Here is a 22,486-nt window from a genome sequence, read left to right on the forward strand (position 1 = left end):
CATTATTATCTATAGCAGGGGTGTCAAAAGTGTGCCCTGGAGCCCATTTGCGTCCCACAGCTAATGTTTTAAAGGCCCACGGAACATTCTACAAATACCATTAAAATAAACAAAAAAATAACAGAAGTGAAACAAAAAAGCTTGAAGGTTGAATGTAATTTAGAAAAAGTTGCAAAGTTGACTAATAAAACAAAGCTGTTTTTTTTTCTTTCAAACTGTCATTGCTCAAAACATAATAAAATAGAATAGAAAGTACTTTATTGATCCCTGGGGGAAATTCAGCAACACAGTTCGCTTACAATAAACAATAATAATAATAAATGACATATATTATATAAAAAATATATGAATAATATAAATATATTCTACATATATTCTACATTTAAGTGCAGTCAAGAAGGAACATATGCATTATACAGTCTTATGACTGTCGGTATGAAGGACCTCCTGTGTGGTTCCGTGTTACATTTTGGGAGTCTGAGCCTTCCACTGAATGTGTTCACTCTCTGCGCAAGGTCTGAGTGTAGTGGGTGGGAGGTGTTGTCCATAATGGCTAGGAGTTTTGCTAGACTTCTCCTCTCTGTTTTGACCCATTCAGCTTGTTGTCCATTTGTACTCCGAGGTATTTATAATCCTCAACAATGTCCACATCGACCCCCCTGATGGAAAGAGGGGTCACCGGAGTACTCCTCCTCCTTCCCAGGTCCACAACCAGCTCCTTGGTCTTTGTCACATTGAGCTGGAGGTGGTACTTTCCACACCATGTGACAAACTCCTCCACCAGAGCCCTGTATTCCTCATCATCACCATCCTCAATACACCCCACTATCGCAGAGTCATCAGAAAACTTCTGAAGGTCGCAGGACTGATAGTGGAAATCAGTTGTGTAATGGTGAGAGGACTCTGCCCTGCGAGGCTCCGGTGTTGCTGACCAGCCTGTCAGACACACAGTCCTGCAGTCGAACCTACTGTGGTCTGTCAGTCAGGTAATCTACAACCCATGACACCAAGGGGGCCTCCACCTGCATCCTCTCCAACTTCACACCCAGTAGCCCAGCCCATATTGTATTGAAAGCACTGGAGAAGTCAAAAAACATGACCCTCACACTGCTTGCAGGCTTGTCCAGGTGGGTGTGGGCTCGGTTCAGCAGGGACTGCGTCATCCACTCCCAGTCATGGCTGGTAGGCGAATTGGAGTCGGTCCAGGGGGGGCTTGACCGTAGGGCGGAGTTGTTCCAGGACCAACCTCTCCATGGTCTTCATGATATGGGAGGTTAGAGCCACCGGCCTGTAGTCCTTTGAAGTGCTGGGTCACGTGCATTTGGGGATGGGGACCACGCATGAGGTTTTCCACTGTGTGGGGACTTTCTGCGGTCTAAGGCTCATGTTGAAGATGTGCTGGAGCACACCACACAGCTGTGGGGCGCAGGCTTTGAGCACCCTGGGGCTCACACCCTCAGGACCCGCGGCCTTGCCTGTGTGTAACTTATTTAGCTGTGCATTCACCTGTTCTGCAGACAGACACACTGGGGGGTTCTCAGGTGGTTGGGGGAGGAGGGAGTCATCATTGTGAGGGTAAGGTGTTAAGTGGGGGGAGGTAGTCGGAGTCTTGGGTTGGGGAGGAGACCCTGCCCCAAGTGGAGGAGTTCAAGTACCTAGGAGTCTTGTTCACGAGTGAGGGAAGAGTGGATCGTGAGATCGACAGGAGTACTCCTCCTCGTGCGGCGTCTTCAGTAATGCGGACGTTGTACCGATCCGTTGTGGTGAAGAAGGAGCTGAGCCGGAAGGCAAAGCTCTCAATTTACCGGTCGATCTACGTTCCCATCCTCACCTATGGTCATGAGCTTTGGGTCATGACCGAAAGAATAAGGTCACGGGTACAAGCGGCCGAAATGAGTTTCCTCCGCCGTGTGGCGGGTCTCTCCCTTAGAAATAGGGTGAGAAGCTCTGCCATCCGGGAGGTGCTCAAAGTAAAGCCGCTGCTCATTCACATCAAGAGGAGCCAGATGAGGTGGTTCGGGCATCTGGTCAGGATGCCACCCGAACGCCTCCCTAGGGAGGTGTTTAGGGCACGTCCAACCGGTAGGAGGCCACGGGGAAGACCCAGGACACGTTGGGAAGACTATGTCTCCCGGCTGGCCTGGGAACGCCTCGGGATCCCCCGGGAAGAGCTAGACGAAGTGGCTGGGGAGAGGGAAGTCTGGGTTTCCCTGCTTAGGCTGTTGCCCCTGCGACCCGACCTCGGATAAGCGGAAGAAGATGGATGGAGGTAGTCATTGATAATAATATTGAATCAAAATCAATGTTATGAATTATTGACCTATCCAAGCTTCCCATTACTTCACATCAAATATTCCACTAAGAAAAATATTTTTGGTGGAAGATTTTGCAAATTTGGTAAATAAATGACCAAAAAAATAATATTTTGTTGTTTTCTTACTGTACCGAAAATGAACCGAACTGTGATCTCTAAACCAAGGTACGTACCGAACCGAAATGTTTGTGTACCGTTACACCCCTACTGTCATCACGTTTTTAGCATTCAATCAGACATTATTGTGAGGTTTTGTGTTATTGTTCCTAAAAATAGATTAAAAAAAATTTCTATATATTTGGCCCCCGAGTCAAAATAATTGCCCAGGTCTGTTGTAAACTATATGTTTAGTTGTTGTTTATTGGTATAGTTTGCATTTTGTCCTAAATCATAGATTTTCAGAAATGATGCAAACATTATGACATGGTGTTTCTTAAAAATGTGCTCAATTTGCGGAGAGGGGGAAACAATGTAATGCACAAAAAAAATGATAATGATGATAGAAAAAGAATGAAACATGAAAAAGGGCCATGATTTCTTTTGTCATCAATCTGGACAGGGTGTGATTGACCATGAATGAGGGGGAACTGTTCATGAGACCTTACCACGAGGACCAGAGAGAAACCTGTTGCTGCCCTGCAACCTGTTTCCAGGCAGGCAATGGAAACAAGCCTTCCATGTGAAAAAGCAGAAGGCAGCGGTGTGGAAAGACAAAAACAACACAGCACATTTTAACTAACTCTTTCGTGTGTGGCCTACCCAAAACCTGCGGAATCAAGGAAGCGTCACACTACACCGACAGAAAAATGGGACTCTTAATTGTGAAATTGTTATTCAGTGTTTAAGCTGGATCATGTGACTTTAAACAGTACAGGCCAAAAGTTTGGACACACCTTCTCATTCAAGCTTAATTTTCATGACTATTTACATTGTAGAAAGTCACATCAAAACTATGAATGAACACATGTGGAGTTATGTACGTGACAAAAAAAGGTGAAATAACTGAAAACATGTTTTATATTCTAGTTTCTTGCCCTGATTACTGCTTTGCACATTGTTGGCATTCTCTTGATGAGCTTCAATATATATCGATATACCCGATACATTGCGGGTTTGTCTCTGTGCGATATAGAAAATGACTCTATGGTGATATTGGAGTATACGTTCTCACGCAGTTGCTTTTAGCTGCGGGCATTACACTGCATGCGTTTCCCACTCTTTCTTGTCTCTGCTTCTCACAGTGACTTAAAACAAGCGCACCTTCCTACATACGTCACATGCTGTCACGTGTGCAACGTCATACGCCATGGGTGTCAAACTCTGGCCCGCCGTGTAATTTAATTTAATTTAGCATTAGAGCTGGCCCGCCGGTGTTATACAGCGTCGGTGCCGCTGTAACACCGCATTCACCGCTAATACTCATACTTGCCAACCCTCCTAATTTTCCCGATAGACTCCCGAAGTTCAGTGCCCCTCCCAAAAATCTGCCGGGGCAACCATTCTCCCGAATTTTTACCGATTTTCACCTGGACAACTATATTGGGGGCGTGCATTTAAGGCACTGCCTGTAGCGTTCTCTACAACCTGTCGTCACGTCCGTTTTTCCTCCATACTAACAACGTGTCACATAATATTTTTGGCTATTACACACACACACGCACTAGTGAATGCAACGCATACTTGGTCAACAGCCAAACAGGTCACACTTAGGGTGGCCGTATAAACAACTTTAACACTGTTACAAATATGCCCCACACTGTGAACCCACACCAAACAAGAATGACAACCACATTTCGAGTCAACATCCGCACCGCAACCCAACAGATCAAATACCCATAATCCCTTGCAGCACTAACTCTGCTGGGAAACTTCCAGTAAACTGACCAATAATTAACGTTTTATTCATGCATTTTCTCTTGCTACTTCAAGGCTTGAATGTTTGGTTCATTCATTATTGTTATTTTATTTTCAAATTTATTATTAGCCTGTGAAATTTTTTTTTATATTTACCTCAGAAGATTGCAAATAGAAAAAAAGGCATACAATTTTTATTTAAATTTTAATTGATATGCCATTGATATTTTTTTAATTATTATTATTTGAAACTGGATTTTGCACGTCACTAAAGTTATATAAGCCTTGCTTGTTCAATATTTAATGCAAAACTTGTTTGGGTCCCTATTAAAAGGTTAATTTGTTCAACCTTGGCCCGCGGCTTTGTTCCGTTGAAAATTTTGGCCCACTCTGTATTTGAGTTTGACACCCCTGTCATACGCCCTCGCGGAGCAGACAGGTAGCGACATGGTAACATTAGCTGTGATGCTAGCAGAGTGGTGCGAGTGGTAATGAGAGAAAGAAGGTGCGAATCTGGTAACAAATGGTGGAAGAATTAATTCCCAAGAAAAACAGCACGGGGTCCATCGTCCGGCGGTGGTTTGGCTTCAAGCGGAAAGATGTCGAACAATTATGCGGCAAAAGCGTTGCTACAAAAAGTAGCACCGCTGCTAATGTAGCATCGTTTGAAAAGTCACCCGCTAGAGAATGAAGAGTGCCACGCCAACAAAATACCGAAGCAACCATTTCCACATCAACACCGAAAATAGTCAACAACAGAAAGAGATAACGTCCGCAGGAACCTACCACATAGCGAAGGACATACACTATTTGATTTCCTATGATGCAACTCATTTTTATTTGACACGTATTGAAATATCTTGTGTGACATCATGCACAAAAGTGCACTTTATTTGTTTTAAACTATTGTAGTGGCGTTCTGTACAAAAAGTGCAGTTTAATTTTGTTTTGTTTTGATATGTCATCTTAGTGACATCATGCATAAAAGTGCACTAATAGCTTGTTTTAAAATATCTCTGACAATATTGCACTTTCTGTTTGTGCCACTGCTTAATAACTGTTTAATAAATAAAGTTTTGGTCAATTGACTTAGTTGTGATTTCCCTCTCTGCATGAAAGTTTAAAAGTAGCATATATTAGTGCAGTATGAAGAAGAATGTTTTAATGTAGACACATAGAATCATCATACCGCTGTGATTATATGCATCAAGTTTTCATTCAAGGCTAAGGCAAAATATGGAGATATAGATAGTTTATCTTGACATGGCCTAACAATATCGAGATATTTTTAAAAGGCCATATTGCCCAGCTCTAGTTCAAGCACACCTGTGAAGTGAAAACCAGTTTAGGTGACTACCTCTTGAAGCTTTTGGAGAGAATGCCAAGAGTGTGTAAAGCAGTAATCAGAGCAAAAAGTGGCTATTTTGAAGAAACTAGAATATAAAAACATGTTTTTAGTTATCTAACGTTTTTTGTTAAGTACAGAACTCCACGTGTTCATTCATAGTTTTGATGTGACAATCTACAATGTAAATAGTCATGAAAACTTAAAAAAACACAATCTACAATAAATAGTAAATAGTCATTCAAATTAAAAAAAAGAATTGAATGAGAAGGTGTGTCCAAAATTTTGGCCTGCGTTGTACATTTGTCCAGCAGGAAATGCACTTCTGAAGAGATTAATTCATGACAAAAAAACAACTCTTTCATTGCCAAGTTTGACTTTTGCAGGTTAAAGAGAGATCACGTGACCTGACATAGTTGACTTAGCAGTGCATTGCAAATACAACCGTTGGAAAAGGCCCTTACCTTCCCATTCAAACTCATTGCTGTTGTCGGAAGGTGTGTCCATGTCGTCCAAGTCCAGCTCTGTACTTTCATCCAACTCATCAGACAGAATAGAACCTTCACTACGGTCCAGAGTGAGGCTGATGTCCGGAGCCGCGAGCTTCTTCTTCTCCTTCTTGCCATGGTTGACTGTGCAGCCTACATAGAAGGTGAAGAGTAACAATCAATGTTTTGCAGACTTTTAATTCTTACACAGTTGTGTCTTACAATTAAGAGATGTTTTTCCCTGGCAATAGTCCATGGCTAAAGGACGGGAAGAAAAGTCCATTCTGAAGTTCAGCCAAAGTTTACCGAGAGTGATGAGCACAATTAACACCTTCAAGTGTTCTCCTCTGCGTCATGTGCAACTAGGCCTGCAGATACCATTCTACACAGCATCCACACTGGCCACTTTAAAAGACTAAACATGCCTACATTTAATATTGATCAAAACTGAGCATTAGAGGTGTCAAACTCAAGGCCCGGTGATTTTACCTGGCCCGCAAACACCTGGAAATGATATGTGTCAATAAAGTACTTCATATTTTCTCCCTAAATGTAATTAATTTGTTTTCATTTTGACAGAAAAAATATCAGTACTGCTTGAAAGTGCATACCATTTAAACTTTAATAGTATCCAATATTGCAACAAATATTACAATATATTATCATACTTTGCAAGCGTGTTTTTGTGTAAATAAAAATACTGAACTTTACAGCAAACTACCCATGAAATTAATAAAAATGACAATACATTTTACATTGTTCTTTACAGCAGTGGTCCCCAACCACCGGGCCGCGGCCCGGTACCGGGACGTGTCCCGATTAGTACCGGGCCGCAGGAGATTTTTTCATTCATTTTTATTTAAAAAAAAAATAAAATAAAAAAATGTTCCAACCCTTGATGCTGAGTGCCAAGCAGGGAGGTAATGGCTCCCATTTTTATAGTCTTTGGTATGACTCGGCCGGCGTTTGAACTCACAACCTACCCATCTCAGGGCGGACACGCTAACCACTAGGCCACCGCTTATCCGAGGTCGGGTCGCGGGGACAGCAGCCTAAGCAGGGAAGCCCAGACTTCCCTATCCCCAGCCACTTCGTCCAGCTCCTCCCAGGGGGATCCCGAGGCTTTCCCAGGCCAGCCGGGAGAGATAGTCTTCCCAACGTGTCCTGGGTCTTCCCCGTGGCCTCCTACCGGTTGGACGTGCCCGAAACACCTTTTTTTGGGAGCGTTCGGGTGGCATCCTGACAAGATGCCCAAACTACCTCACCTGGCTCCTCTCGATGTGGAGGAGCAGCAGGCTTTACTTTGAGTTCCTCCGGTACGACAGAGCTTCCTCACCCTATCTCTAAGGGAGAGACTCGCCACCTGGCGGAGGAAGCTCATTTCAGCCGCTTGTACCCCCAATCTTGTCCTTTCGGTCATAACCCAAAGGTCATGACCATAGGTGAGGATGGGAACGTGGATCGACCGGTAAATTGAGAGCTTTGCCTTCCGGCTCAGCTCCTTCTTCACCACAACGGATCGATACAGTGTCCGCATTACTGAAGACGCCGCACCGATTCGCCTGTCGACCTCACATATTAATGTGAATTGGAAAAAAAACTACAACTGTTTTGTGCGTTAAAATGATTTTGACTGAGCTGACAGTTTTTGACTGCAAAATCTACGGTTGTTGTTTTTAACGGTGTATTACTGTAAACGAAAAGACGGTACATTTGTTTTTAAGGTAGAAAAACTGGGAGCGAAGTTGCCAGAATAAAAAAATAACTTGTACTGTTTTTCCATTAAAACCTCTAAAGGCCTTAGTGGCCACATGCGTGGACATCACTTTTTAGCTCTTACTTCCAAAATTGTGTACACTACTGAAATGGGGACACTTATACTGCCATCTGGTGTTGTCAGAGGAGTATAGAATACAATGGAATTTAGAAAAAAAAGTGTGAAAATAAGAATTAGCATGTCACTACACATGAAGTACAAGTTGTGTACTTATGGACTAAGTACATCATATCAAAAGATGATTATTAGTTTTTATTTTAATCAGGGTCCAATAAGCCCAAATAGCAAAGAGAAATAAAAAAAAGCATGTAAACAAACAGCTCGAGCCTTAAGAGGTTATTAACAATATGATGTTGTAAAAAGCAATGTCAAAATAACACAAAAACTAAGCTGCCAGCTATTTCTGTAAACCCCCTCCGAAAAACAGTGGTACTGTTTTTTCATTTACCATAAAATGTTGTAAAACATTTAAAAAGTTATTTTACAGTAAAATTGTGTAAATGTAAAGTTCCATCTATCCACTTTCTACCGCTTGTCTCTTTTCGGGTCGAATGCAGCTGGAGCGAATCTCAGCTGCATTCGGGCAGAAGGCGGTGTACACCCTGGACAAGTCGCCACCTCATCGCAGGGCCGTAAATGTAAAGTTTTTACTATAAAATCGACAGTTTACTTAAAACTATCTTTATAATTAATAATGAAATCCAAATTCATACATTATTCGCTTTTACAAGCGGCCCTCTGATGGCAGCCATAAGTACCGTATTTTTCGGAGTATAAGTCGCTCTGGAGTATAAGTTACACCTGCCGAAAATGCATAATAAAGAAGGAAAAAACATTTTTAAGTCGCACTGGAGTATAAGTCGCATTTTTGGGGGAAATTTATTCGATGAAACCCAACACCAAGAATAGACATTTGAAAGACAATTTTAAATAAATAAAGTATAGTGAACAGGCTGAATAAGTGTACATTATATGAGGCATAAACAACCAACTGAAAAGGTGCCTGCTATGTTAAAGGGGAACATTATCACCAAACCTATGCAAGCGTCAATATATACCTTGATGGTGCAGAAAAAAGACTATGTATTTTTTTAACCGATTTCCGAACTCTAAATGGGTGAATATTGGCAAATTAAACCACTTTCTGTTTATCGCTCTGGAAGGGTGACGTCAGAATGTGACGTCGCCGAGGTAATACAGCCGCCATTTTCATTTTCAACCCATTGTAAACATTGGGTCTCAGCTCTGATATTTTCCGTTTTTTCGACTTTTTTTTGGAACCTTGGAGACATCATGCCTCGTCGGTGTGTTGTCGGAGGGTGTAACAACACTAACAGGGAGGGATTCAAGTTGCACCACTGGCAAGAAATCTGCCGCCAGACCCCCATTGAATCTGCCAGAGTGTCTTCACATTTGACCGGCGATGCTAAGACAGACATGGCACAGAGATGTATGGATAACCTGCAGATGCATTTGCAACGATTAAGTCAACAAAATCACAAAGGTGAGTTTTGTTGATGTTGTTGACTTATGTGCTAATCAGACATATTTGGTCACGGCATGACTGCCAGCTAATCCATGCTAACATGCTACACTAATCGATGCTAACATGCTATTTACGCTAGCTGTATGTACATTTGAAACTAGATACCCACATTTAATGCGAAACAAACACTTACTAATCGACGGATTTAAGTTGCTCCAGTGTCACAAGTAAAGTACTGATCGTTTGGTCCGCACATTTTACCGGCGATGCTAATAAGGCAGCCATGCTATGGGCCACTTCATTAGGTACACCCATGCTATGGCCGAATAGCGTCAATAGATATTCACTCAATATCTTCAATTTCTTCTTCAATTTTGTTTTCGCTATCTGCCTCCATACTCCGACCATCTGTTTCAATACATGCGTAATCTGTTGAATCGCTTAAACCGCTGAAATCCGAGTCTGAATCCGAGCTAATGTCGCTATATCTTGCTGTGGTAACCGCCATGTTGTTTGTATTGGCAGCACTGTATGACGTCACAGGGAAATGGACAGTCACATCGCAAATAGCGAAAATCAAGAACTTTAAAGCTTTTTTTAGGGATATTCCGGGAGGTGTAACATTTTGAAAAAACTTCGAAAAATAAAACAAGCCACTGGGAACTGATTTTTATTGTTTTTAACCCTTTTGAAATTGTGATAATGTTCCCCTTTAACGTAACATATTATGGTAAGAGTCATTCAAATAACTATAACATATGGAACATGCTATATCTTTACCAAACAATCTGTCACTCCTAATCGATAAATCCCATGAAATCTTACACGTCTAGTCTCTTACATGAATGAGCTAAATAATATTATTTGATATTTTACGGTAATGTGTTAATAATTTCACACATAAGTCGCTCCTGAGTATAAGTCGCACCCCTGGCCAAGCTATGAAAAAAACTGTGACTTATAGTCCGAAAAATAGGGTAGATTGACATGCCTCAACTGGATTGTACAAGTGTACCTAATGAAGTGTCCACTGAGAGTAGCCATGTTTACATCCCCTTGAGTCACATATTGTAATTTTCAATCAACAAGTGGATGTGTCATCGATGTTAACCACTTTGTTTCCATTACCAGTGTCTCCCTCTTCAGAAGCTCCAGCAAATAACTCGTCGTCCAGCTCCTCTTCCTCAGGCAGAGGCCTAACAAACAAAGTCATCAGATTATTTGTGGGTTGTTATTGACTTGTGTTCCACCCTTGCATGCCCTCCCACGATGCGAGTGAGCGTAAAACTACCGTGGAAAGTCCTCATCCTGCCACTCTTCCTTAAGCTCGACTCCCTCCATTCTTAACCGGGCCTCTGTAGTGGCGACTGATTCCTGACGCTCCAGGCTGGGGGGAATAAAACAAACAAAAGATAAACTATAACCGTTTTCTCCGGCTTAAAAACTCTCCTGAATGACAAGTGTGTCCATTGCAGTGAGGGTGAGATGAAAAGATCAGTTCTACGAGAATACCAAAGACATAATCACTTAACTTGATGGACTGGCATAATCTGTTGTGGAATGGCCAAACATGTCAGAAGGAAAATTGTGCCCTCATTAAATTCCTCTGAGACATTAGACTTTACAAAGTTACGACAAGTGAAGAACAACATGAAAGACTTAACCTTAGAAGGCAGTTTTATTTTGTTATGAAATGGTCCTCTTGCAATCACACCTAAATGTGCATTGATTTGTTTTAGTCCGTTTAAACCTCTAACTGTCTCTTTAGTGGGCATTCTCATTCTTCAGGGACATAGGGCGGTATAGCTCTACCATCCTAGTCACTACTGTTGTGTCCTTGGGCAAGACAATTTACCCACCTGCTCCAAGTGCCACCCACACTGGTTTACATCTAACTTAGATATTGGGTTTCACTATGTAAAAGCACTTTGAGTCACTAGAGCAGGGGACACCAACGCGGTGCCCGCGGGCACCAGGTCGCCCGTAAAGACCAGATGAGTCGCCCACTGGTCTGTTCTAAAAATAGCTCAAACAGTAGCACTTACCTGTGAGCTGCATCTATATTTTTTAAATTTTATTTATTTACTAACAAGCTTTTCTCGCTTTGCTCGACATTTTTAATTCTAAGAGAGGCAAAACTCAAATAGAATTTGAAAATCCAAGAAAATATTTTAAAGACTTGGTCTTCACTTGTTTAAATAAATAAATTTATTTTTTTATTTTTAAAGAAAAAAAATACAACCTTAAAAACACATAAATTTTACCTTTTAAATTCCTTCCTCTTCTTTCCTGACAATTTAAATCAATGTTCAAGTAAATTTATTTTTTTTAATCGTAAAGAATAATAAATACATGTAATTTAATTCTTCATTTTAGCCTCTGTTTTTTTGACAAAGAATATTTGTGAAATATTTCTTCAAACTTATGATTAAAATTCAAAAACATTATTCTGGCAAATCTAGAAAATCTGTAGAATCAAATATAAATCTTATTTCAAAGTCGTTTGAATTTCTTTTAAAAATTTTCTTCTGGAAAATCTAGAAGATATAATGATTTGTCTTTGTTAGAAATATAGCTTGGTCCAATTTGTTATATATTCTAACAAAGTGCAGATTGGATTTTAACCTATTTAAAACATGTCATCAAAACCATATATTTATTGTGAGAAATCATTAAAATTATCAGTGTTTCCACAAAGATAAATATCATTATTTATTAATAATAACATAGAGTTAAAGGTAAATTGAGCAAATTGGCTATTTCTTGCAATTTATTTAAGTGTGTATCAAACTGGTAGCCCTTCGCATTAATCAGTGCCCAAGAAGTAGCTCTTGGTTTCAAAAAGGTTGGTGGCCCCTGCACTAGAGAAAAGCGCTATATATGTATAATTCACTTCAGGCTGAGTCCCCTTCAACTGCCTCTTCACCGCGTCAGCCATGTTGTAATTTTTTTTTCTTTCATATTTGAATCAGATTTTTTTTTTTAGCCAAGTACTTTAACACACAATGAATTTGACCTGGTGGACGGTGCTTTTTTTGTTCAATGCAAGAAAGAAAGAAAATCGTGACAACTACAAGAGAGCACTGTACCGAATCGATTTCTAAGTTAGAACTATAGGCAACTTTGTATTAGAAGCGGAAACAGCGGAAGATTTTGGCATGCATGTGCATGTACGAGCCAGTCTGCCTCAAAACAAGAGGATGGAGAAAAATAAGGAACCTATTTACTACAACTGAATAATAAATAGCGGACTCACGCAAAGCTCTTTGTGTAAACCTCAACTATAAATGGAGATATCCAGTGATATAACTAAGGCAAAATACATTACTATAGTATCAATGTCAGGTTCAAACACCACCATCTATTAAACTAAACAAGAAGCAAGGAATCAAGAAGAGACAGAGTTCAATTTGGCTCATGAGGAGAGACGTATTGGGCTGTAAACTCAGTTACAGCTTCACCCTACGCTTTAAGGTACAGTCCCACGTGCTCCTCTATTTATTCAGGAGTTCCCTAGTTAACATCATTGAGGCTGCTTCTAAAGGGAGGGGTAATGCGAGCAGCCCCAGTAGACACAATACATGATTATCTAGAATGGGAATGTGACGACACTCATGATCTCGCCCTATCTCTGTCCTGTCCACGCCGAGGTACTCGATCTCCATCCTTGGTTGTCAAAGGGCAGGGTCTGGAAACAAACTGCTGATGCGAGACAACTCGGAAAGCAAGATTATAAGTTGTGCCTTTGCACAGATAAAAAGTACAACTTCAGCACAATTGATAATAACTATAGCAACGGCCTTTAAGCATAAGAGTTGTATGATAACTTATATATAATTATTCTAACATTTCCTTACTATTTATCACATAATTTCCCCAGACTCTTCTTATCCCTAATAACTTCTTCTTGCGAAATTCAGTTAATAGTTCCAATCTGCCGGTTTGGCGAAAGTTTTGAAGAAAGCAAGATTGTTTAATGAATATATCATGCCTCCATGGTTTGATTTCAAATTCTCAGGCCTTATTGGCATCCTAAATTCACAAAAACAGGTACAAACGGGAAAGAAAGTTGGTTTTGCATAACAGGACCCATTTAAACTCTGAATGTGTTCATGTTTTATAAGTTCTAAAGTACTGTAAAATGATCAACATTCAGTGTCTTGTCAATAATGTAAATGACACTTCACACATTGTCTTTTAGCAAAGACAAAATCCACTACTTTTATCATCTTATCATCAATTGCTTGCATTTTTACCATTCTAAATCATATTATATTGTCACCTTATTGATCTGCAACATTTAATAAAAAAAAAAAAAGCCCAGATGTAAATATCTTTGGGTTAGGCTTATATAATATACCGATTTTTTCGATGAATTTGAGTTTTTTTGTTTCAGACAATTTAAAAAATGAATGTTTTTGTCCTCTTCCTCCAGCATACTTTTATCCCCCGTTAGCTTCCATAGCTCTCGCCTGGCTCCTTACATCCTTAGCAGAGATTCAGAATCCTGGTGGCTAATACTAATGAGAGCGAGATGTTTGTTCCAAAGAAAAGAAAAGTGTTGTCAGTGCTTTAGATTTGTGGCAACAGGCAAGGAAAAAATGACTGCACGCTGCAAAGTTTAATAATAATTAAAAAAAAAAGTCAGCAGCTCAACAAACTTATTCCAGCATCTGAAACAGCATCAAGCTAAGTCGGGGCAGGGGGGAACGCAACTCCCTACGAGGCGAACAAAACCGCAATGACAAACAAACACTACATGTGGCCGAATAATTGACACACAAGGCTAGGTAGCATGTATGATGAGAAAACAGAAGAATGCATAGAGCTCATACGCACATGTGCTGCTGCAAAACTCTTCTGGAATTATAAGGCCTGATGCAATCATCAATACAGGGATAATTGTGCAATAAAATGTGTACATTGTCTTTAACGTAAGTACACACTAACAAGGAGCTCATGGTACATTATGGAAATGCCTGTTTATTTATCCACTTAATAAAACTATAGTCACCTCAATATTTTACTTGATAACTTATTTGCATGCAATGTACAATGCTACATTTTTATTTACAGAAGTAGTTTCTTCAAGCAGAAGTATTGCCTTCCGGAGGAAACTCTTAAGTTCTTTGAAAAAAAATTACATAAAAAGTAAAATTTATATCGGTTCTTAAAAGAACAACATCATGCTAATTTGAATGTTGCCAATATGTAAGATGCAGTGTCATTTCAAACAACTATTTGTTATCAAATAAAAGCAAAACTTGTTTTGAAATATAAGTGTCATTTGTATTCACTGGTTTCTTTAAAAAATTTAGTAAAATTGGAAAAAAAAAAAAAATGTACTTCGAATTTTTGTGAACAAATCGGACGTTCAATTTTGAGGCCATATCGCCCATCCGTGGCCCGGATCATGTTTTGTTTAGTTATGTTCTGTTAGTTTTGGACTCCCTTAGTTCCTGTTTTGTGCACCTCTGGGTTTGTTTTGGTTTCCATTGGGATTAATTGGGTTCACCTGCCTCTTAGTCACCTTTCTCGCCTCGCTCAGTCTGGCTTCATTGTTTGCTGAAAGCAACAGTTACGTGAGTATTCTTTTTTTCTAGCTCTTGATTCCTGTTCCAAGTTGTTACCGTAGCTTCCAGTGTGATTGGCACGTTTTCCTTTTGTTTCGTTTTTGTCTGCTTGTATCTACGGTGTATGATTTATGAGAAATAAATCTCATACCTCACGTTTTCGTCCGGAGTTGTCCGTCTGCATCCCGGGAGAAAGACCCCGCAGAAATATGCGACCATGACGTAACATAGTGGCTCTGATGTCAAATAAAACTTGATCAAAACGGTCAACTTTAAATGAGGCATCGGGAATGCTCATGAGACTCCAGCTTTAGTACTTTAAGGAATGTCTGGTTTTTTTTTCATGAGAAATGATAGCAAAAACATGTGATTATAACCATAGAACAGAGAACAACTTTATGGCCATTGGTTATGACTACATAGTTATGCCATTTTACCATCCTTTTTAATTACCTAGCCAGTCGTTTCATGTTTTGTCAACAGTAACAATTTGCAACTTGCCACCTAATCAGATCACTGACTACTTTGGAAAGCTTACCATCTTGTATTTAAAGGGCTTAGTTTCTATAAACCACAAGGCGCCCTTCACTAATGCCGATCATCTGTATGTTTGCTGTACAGAGCTTCCTTTGATGCAATAATAACATACTGTACTGCTATTTGCGCACCAAGACACGGAAAAATGCTGGGTATTTTGGTACTCAACATAACGTATTTGCAGCTTATACAGTATATGCAACTAATCCGCAAATAGCATACAACCTGGAAGGTCCAAGTGGTACAAGAATATTAAAAGTTTAAGATGTTGATTATAATACTGCAAACATAACAAGGTAAATGTAAAAGTACCAGTTTTATAGTATTACTGCACCTATATTGAACAATGCAAAGTGTGGTATCTATGCATATAAAGATGTAGTTTGACTAATGTTCAAGATGATACTGCAGTCGGTCCTGTTTCTCTAGAATGTATTAGCTTGCGACTCGAGCGCTGCTTAAATCTTGGCGCTCATTATGTACAAACTTCCAATAAATAGCTCAGAGGTTTAGAAGGGCAGCCTGTCAAACAACATTTCAATACAAAACATACCAGTTACCTACTGTAGCACGGGCAAGGGAGTTGTCATGCAATTCTGACAATAATCATTCTTATGATAATGAGCAATTAAAACTAATTATGGACAGGTTTTATACCTGTTACCTATCCACTATGTACACATAAGGCCCTCACAGAGCTTCTTCACTTCTTAAAAGCTAAAGTACCAATGATTGTCTCACACACACTAGATGTGGCGAAATTATTCTCTGCATTTGACCAATCAACCTTGAGAGACGGGAGAAGTGAGCAGCAGCGGTGGCCGCGCCCGGGAATAATTTTTTGGTGATTTAACCCCCAATTCCAACCCTTGATGCTGAGTGCCAAGCAGGGAGGTAATGGGTCCTTGGTATGACTCGGCCGGGGTTTAAACTCACAACCTACCCATCCCAGGGCGGACACTCTAACCACTAGGCCACAGAGTACGATCGGCTACTGCCGTCCTCGCCTCTGACCATGAGTTCCATCCTCCTGCTTTCCTTTCTTTCTCAACGGTACGCCTCCAGGTGGTCTTTGGTCTTCCCTTTCTTCGTTTCATGCTGCAACTGCTGTTGTGGTCCTGCTGTAGTATTTGTCCAATCATCTTCCATCTTCGTAGCTTTACATCCTCACTGAGTGGCTTTCCAGGAGTTTTTCAGTACAGATGTGATCTTGCCAGCAGATTCTTCGTATGCTTTTGTTATGAAACACGTCAACCGTATAGCAATACTGGTATCACTAGTGTCTTGTACAGTTTTAGTTTTGTTCTTCTTGTGATGCTGTTGGAGCTTTCGACAGTCTATTCTTCCAACTCCTTCATGCCCGCCTCCCTCTTTACAAACTGTGGCTCCCAAGTAGGAGAACTGGTCTACCTCTGACATATTTTCCATTTATTTGGATTTTTTCCTGGTTTCTTGCATTGATCCTCATTGCTTTAGTCTTTTGTGTATTGATCCTGAGTCCTACTCGCCCGGGCTTCTTCGTCCGTCCACGTTGTTTTAATCTGCATGTGCTGTTTTGTGAAGGACAGTAATACTATGTCAACTGCAAAGTCCAGGTCTTCAAGTTTAGATGTTAGCTGAATCGCTCCCACTGCCCTCTAGTCTTTTTTTTTCTTTCTAGTCCTTCATTCTAACTTTCCTCATCCATCTTTCATCCTCGCTCATATTAATGGGGAAATCGTCGCTTTCTCGGTCCGAATCACTCTCGCTGGTGGTGGCCATGATTGTAAGAAATGTTCAGATGTGAGGAGCTCTACAACCAGTGACATCACGCGCACATCGTCTGTTATTCCTGGTACAGGCAAGGCTTTTTTATTAGCGACCAAAAGTGGCGAACTTTATCGTCGATGTTCTCTACTAAATCCTTTCAGCAAAAATATGGCAATATCGCGAAATGATCAAGTATGACACATAGAAAGGACCTGCTATCCCCGTTTAAATAAGAAAATCTAATTTCAGTAGGCCTTTAAGTAGCATATAGTTATCTTGCACTTTCAGTTTTGAAATGACTTGAATGTTTGTGCCACTGCTTAATAACTTTAATAAACACACTTTTGTTAAATTGACAGAGTTGTGATTTCCCTCTCTGCATGAAAGTTTAAAAGTAGCACATATTAATGCAGTATGAAGAAGAATGTTTTAATGTAGACATATAGAATCATCATACTGCTGTGATTATATGCATCAAGTGTTCATTCAAGGCTAAGGCAAAATATGGAGATATATATCGTGTATCGTGATATGCCCTAAAAGTATTGAGATATTAAAGGCCTATTGAAACCCACTACTAGCGACCACGCAGTCTGATAGTTTATACATCAATGATGAAATATTAACATTGCAACACATTCCAATACGGCTGGTTTAGTTTACTAAATTGCAATTTTAAATTTCCCGCGAAGTATCCTGTTGAAAACGTCGCGGAATGATGACGCGTACGCGTGACGTCACCGGTGGTAACGGACATGTTCTCCCAGCACCAATCACGACTAAAAGTAGTCTGTTTTTATCGTATAATTACACAGTATTTTGGACTTCTGTGTTGCTGAATCTTTTGCAATTTGTTCAATTAATAATGGAGACTACAAATAAGAAAGATGTTGGTGGAAAGCGGTGTATTGCGGCATCCTTTAGCAACACAAACACAGCCGGTGTTTCTTTGTTTGTTGTGAAGCTATAATATGGAACAGAGCGGTCAAGCGGTTTTCTACCACATGCCTACCGGCAGGTTTCGGTGAGAATATTGTGGTAATAAGTCGGCTCTTATTGTAAACATGCGCGGAGCTTGTGTCGTTCCTCCTGCAACTATCAAAGAGGCAGCTGCGACTTTCTTGGCTCCTCCATGGCTTCCCTCAGAGTCACTGGCAGTCACCACACCCCTCCAACTTTCAGGTATGACTGTATAATCTCACTAAAACACTAGTAATACAATAAGCAGATAAGGGATTTTCCAAAATCATCCTAGTAAATGTGTCGAATAACATCTGAATCGCTCCCACTGCACTCGTCTTTTTTTTCCTTTCTTCTAGTCCTTCACCGTCTTTTTCCTCATCCACAAATCTTTCATCCTCGGGGCGGCATAGCTCGGTTGGTAGAGTAGCCGTGCCAGCAACTTAAAGGGTTGCAGGTTCGATTCCCGCTTCCGCCATCCTAGTCACTGCCGTTGTGTCCTTGGGCAAGACACGTTACCCACCTGCTCCCAGTGCCACCCACACTGGTTTAAATGTAACTTAGATATTGGGTTACACTATGTAAAGCGCTTTGAGTCATTAGAGAAAAGCGCTATATAAATATAATTCACTTCACTTCAATTCAAATAATGGTGAAATCGTCGCTTTCTCGGTCCGAATCACTCTCGCTGCTGGTGGCCATGATTGTAAACAATGTTCAGATGTGAGGAGCTCCACAACCCGTGACGTCACGCGCACATCGTCTGCTACTTCCAGTACAGGCAAGGCTTTTTTTTATTAGCGACCAAAGTTGCGAACTTTATCGTGGATGTTCTCTAGTAAATTCTTTCAGCAAAAATATGGCAATATCGCGAAATGATCAAGTATGACACATAGAATGGCCCTGCGATCCCCGTTTAAATAAGAAGATCTCATTTCATCCATCCATCATCTTCCGCTTATCTGAGGTCGGGTCGCGGGGGCAGCAACCTAAGCAGGGAAGCCCATACTTCCCTCTCCCCAGCCACTTTGTCTAGCTCTTCCCGGGGGATCCCGAGGCGTTCCCGGGCCAGCCGGGAAACATAGTCTGCCCAACGTGTCCTGGGTCTTCTCCGTGGCCTCCTACCGGTTGGACGTGCCCTAAACACCTCCCTAGGGAGGCGTTCGGGTGGCATCCTGACCAGATGCCCGAGCCACCTCATCTGGCTCCTCTCCATGTGGAGGAGCAGCGGCTTTACTTTGAGCTTCTCACCCTATCTCTAAGGGAGGAAACTCATTTCGGCCACTTGTACCCGTGATCTTATCCTTTCGGTCATGACCCAAAGCTCATGACCATAGGTGAGGATGGGAACGTAGATTGACCGGTAAATTGAGAGCTTTGCCTTCCGGCTCAGCTCCTTCTTCACCACAACGGATCGATACAACGTCCGCATTACTGAAGACGCCGCACCGATCCGCCTGTCCATCTCACGATCCACTCTTCCCTCACTCGTGAACAAGACTCCTAGGTACTTGAACTCCTCCACTTGGGGCAGGGTCTCCTCCCCAACCCGGAGATGGCACTCTGCTCTTTTCCGGGCGGGAACCATGGACTCGGACTTGGAGGTGCTGATTCTCATTCCGGTCGCTTCACAGTTGGCTGCGAACCGATCCAGCGAGAGCTGAAGATCCCGGCCAGATGAAGCCATCAGGACCACATCATCTGCGGCCACCAAACCGGAACCCCTCAACGCCTTGACTGCGTCTAGAAATTCTGTCCATAAAAGTTATGAGTCTCATTTCAGTAGGCCTTTAAGTAGCATATACTTATCTTGCACTTTCTGTTTTGAAATGACATGTTTGTGTCACTGCTTAATAACTGTTTAATAAATCCAGTTTTGGTCAATTGACTTAGTTGTGATTTCCCTCTCTGCATGAACGTTTAAAAGTAGCATATATTAATGCAGCATGAAGAAGAATGTTTTAATGTAGACACATGGAATCATCATACTGCTGTGATTATATGCATCAAGTGTTCATTCAAGGCTAAGGTAAAATATGGAGATATATATATCGTGTATCGCGATATATATAAAAAAAACAGAAATGCTGATTATCGGTCCTGCTAGACACCGACCTCTATTTAATGATACAACTTTAACATTTGACAACCAAATAATAAAACAAGGTGACTCTGTAAAAAATCTGGGTATTATCTTTGACCCAACTCTCTCCTTTGAGTCACACATTAAAAGCGTTACTAAAACGGCCTTCTTTCATCTCCGTAATATCGCTAAAATTCGCTCCATTTTGTCCACTAAAGACGCCGAGATCATTATCCATGCGTTTGTTACGCCTCGTCTCGATTACTGTAACGTATTATATTCGGGTCTCCCCATGTCTAGCATTAAAAGATTACAGTTGGTACAAAATGCGGCTGCTAGACTTTTGACAAGAACAAGAAAGTTTGATCACATTACGCCTGTACTGGCTCACCTGCACTGGCTCCCTGTGCACTTAAGATGTGACTTTAAGGTTTTACTACTTACGTATAAAATACTACACGGTCTATCTCCATCCTATCTCACCGATTGTATTGTACCATATGTCCCGCCAAAAACTCTGCGTTCAAAAGACTCCGGCTTATTAGTGATTCCTAAAGCCCAAAAAAAGTCTGCGGGCTATAGAGCGTTTTCCGTTCGGGCTCCAGTACTCTGGAATGCCCTCCCGGTAACAGTTCGAGATGCCACCTCAGTAGAAGCATTTAAGTCTCACCTTAAAACTCATCTGTATACTCTAGCCTTTAAATAGACCTCCTTTCTAGACCAGTTGATCTGCCGCTTCTTTTCTTTTTCTCCTATGTCCCCCCCTCCCTTGTGGAGGGGGTCCGGTCCGATGACCATGGATGAAGTACTGGCTGTCCAGAGTCGAGACCCAGGATGGACCGCTCGTCGGGACCCAGGATGGACCGATGTATCGGTTGGGGACATCTCTACGCTGTTGATCCGCCTTCGCTTGGGATGGCCTCCTGTGGACGGGACTCTCGCTGCTGTCTTGGATCCGCTTGAACTGAACTCTCGCGGCTGTGTTGGAGCCACTATGGATTGAACTTTCACAGTATCATGTTAGACCCGCTCGACATCCATTGCTTTCGGTCCCCTAGAGGGGGGGGGGGGGGTTGCCCACATCTGAGGTCCTCTCCAAGGTTTCTCATAGTCAGCATTGTCACTGGCGTCCCACTGGATGTGAATTCTCCCTGCCCACTGGGTGTGAGTTTTCCTTGCCCTTTTGTGGGTTCTTCCAGGATGTCGTAATGGTTTGTACAGTCCTTTGAGACATTTGTGATTTAGGGCTATATAAATAAACATTGATTGATTGATTGATATGACCTACAAATATGGATATATTAAAAAAGGCCATATAGCCCGGCCCTACAACAACTTACCTTCCAATGCGCTCAGACGGCGTGCCAGCCTTCTGTTTATTGTCAACAGTCGTCCTTTCCGGTGAGCCGCGTCTTGTTTTGGTTAAACTCTCCTCCTCCAGCGCCTCCTCGCCATTTTCCACCGTGGACGCCGCACTGTGTTGCAGTTGATCCAGGTCCTCCTCGTCCACTTCCCCGGACACCCCAGAAGACGACGGGCTCGACGTCTGTCCGTCCCGGAAGCCCTCCTCGCTCCGCCTGGGTGTGCCGAAATCTGTGCGAGCATTGTTCAAATCCAAGTCACTTCCACCCGCTTCACTTTCTATCCCGACCGAGGCCATGACTTCCCACGTCTCTCGCCGCCCTGGTTAAAGGCGAGCCGGGCCGCTTTTCTCACGCAAACCGCGCAAATATGACACGACTGGCGCTTAGCGTGTTAGCTTTAGCGCCTGGCTTTGTTGTGGCTGACGAGCCGACACACTACATATCGTCTGGAAGAGTGGCGGACGATGCACCGGCTGAGGAAGTAGTAACCCGGACCCATTAACGATATAGCAGGAATAGTACGGGAGTGTAAAAAATATATAAAAAACAAAACAGTCCTGGCTTTTCTGAGGTAACACTGCGTCTCCTTCCCTTCCCTACTCCCTCCAAGCGAGCGGTGCGCTCATAGACATGTTGTGAGTAGACGCAGCATTGGCTGCTGTGACACGAGAAATTTGGACGCCATCTTGAAGTGGTGATGAGGAGTCGGCAAGCAGCCTAAACTGACAGTTGACAGCTAGAAAACAAATATGGTGTTCAGCGTTTTCCTGCTTAAATGAGCGGACTGCTGAAAACACGAATTGGGGGATTACTTTTCACAAGTAAGATTTAACTGTAACGCATACTTGCCAGGTTTTCACGGTGGAAGAGGGGTTAGTGCAGGGGTCGGGAACCTTCTTGGCTGAAAGAGCCATGAAACCCAAATATTTTAAAATGTATTTCCGTGAGAGCCATAT

The 22,486-nt window shown here is 41.8% G+C and overlaps 2 protein-coding genes across 3 annotated transcripts in view; one reads left to right on the plus strand and one right to left on the minus strand.

Moving 5' to 3' along the window:
* Positions 1-6,552, plus strand: part of gcnt3 (glucosaminyl (N-acetyl) transferase 3, mucin type) — a 45,497-nt gene extending 38,945 nt beyond the window's left edge. Inside the window, exon 4 of the mRNA XM_061916942.1 lies at positions 2,874-6,552. Coding sequence (XP_061772926.1) covers positions 2,874-2,880 — 7 coding nt within the window. The 3' untranslated portion in view covers positions 2,881-6,552. The remainder of the gene's footprint in view (positions 1-2,873) is intronic.
* bnip2 (BCL2 interacting protein 2) overlaps positions 1-22,166 on the minus strand; it is a 43,070-nt gene extending 20,904 nt beyond the window's left edge. The window contains exons 1-4 of one of the 2 annotated variants that reach the window (XM_061916943.1): positions 21,507-22,166; positions 10,556-10,651; positions 10,393-10,460; positions 5,978-6,154 (exon numbers count right to left, since the gene is read on the minus strand). In XM_061916943.1, coding sequence (XP_061772927.1) covers positions 5,978-6,154; positions 10,393-10,460; positions 10,556-10,651; positions 21,507-21,826 — 661 coding nt within the window. In that variant the 5' untranslated portion in view covers positions 21,827-22,166. The remainder of the gene's footprint in view (positions 1-5,977; positions 6,155-10,392; positions 10,461-10,555; positions 10,652-21,506) is intronic. The other variant, XM_061916944.1, reaches the window with a different exon arrangement.
* Between the last annotated feature and the right edge of the window lie 320 nt (positions 22,167-22,486).

The sequence above is a fragment of the Nerophis ophidion genome, linkage group LG12 (assembly GCF_033978795.1).
Source record: "Nerophis ophidion isolate RoL-2023_Sa linkage group LG12, RoL_Noph_v1.0, whole genome shotgun sequence".
NCBI lineage: Eukaryota > Metazoa > Chordata > Actinopteri > Syngnathiformes > Syngnathidae > Nerophis > Nerophis ophidion.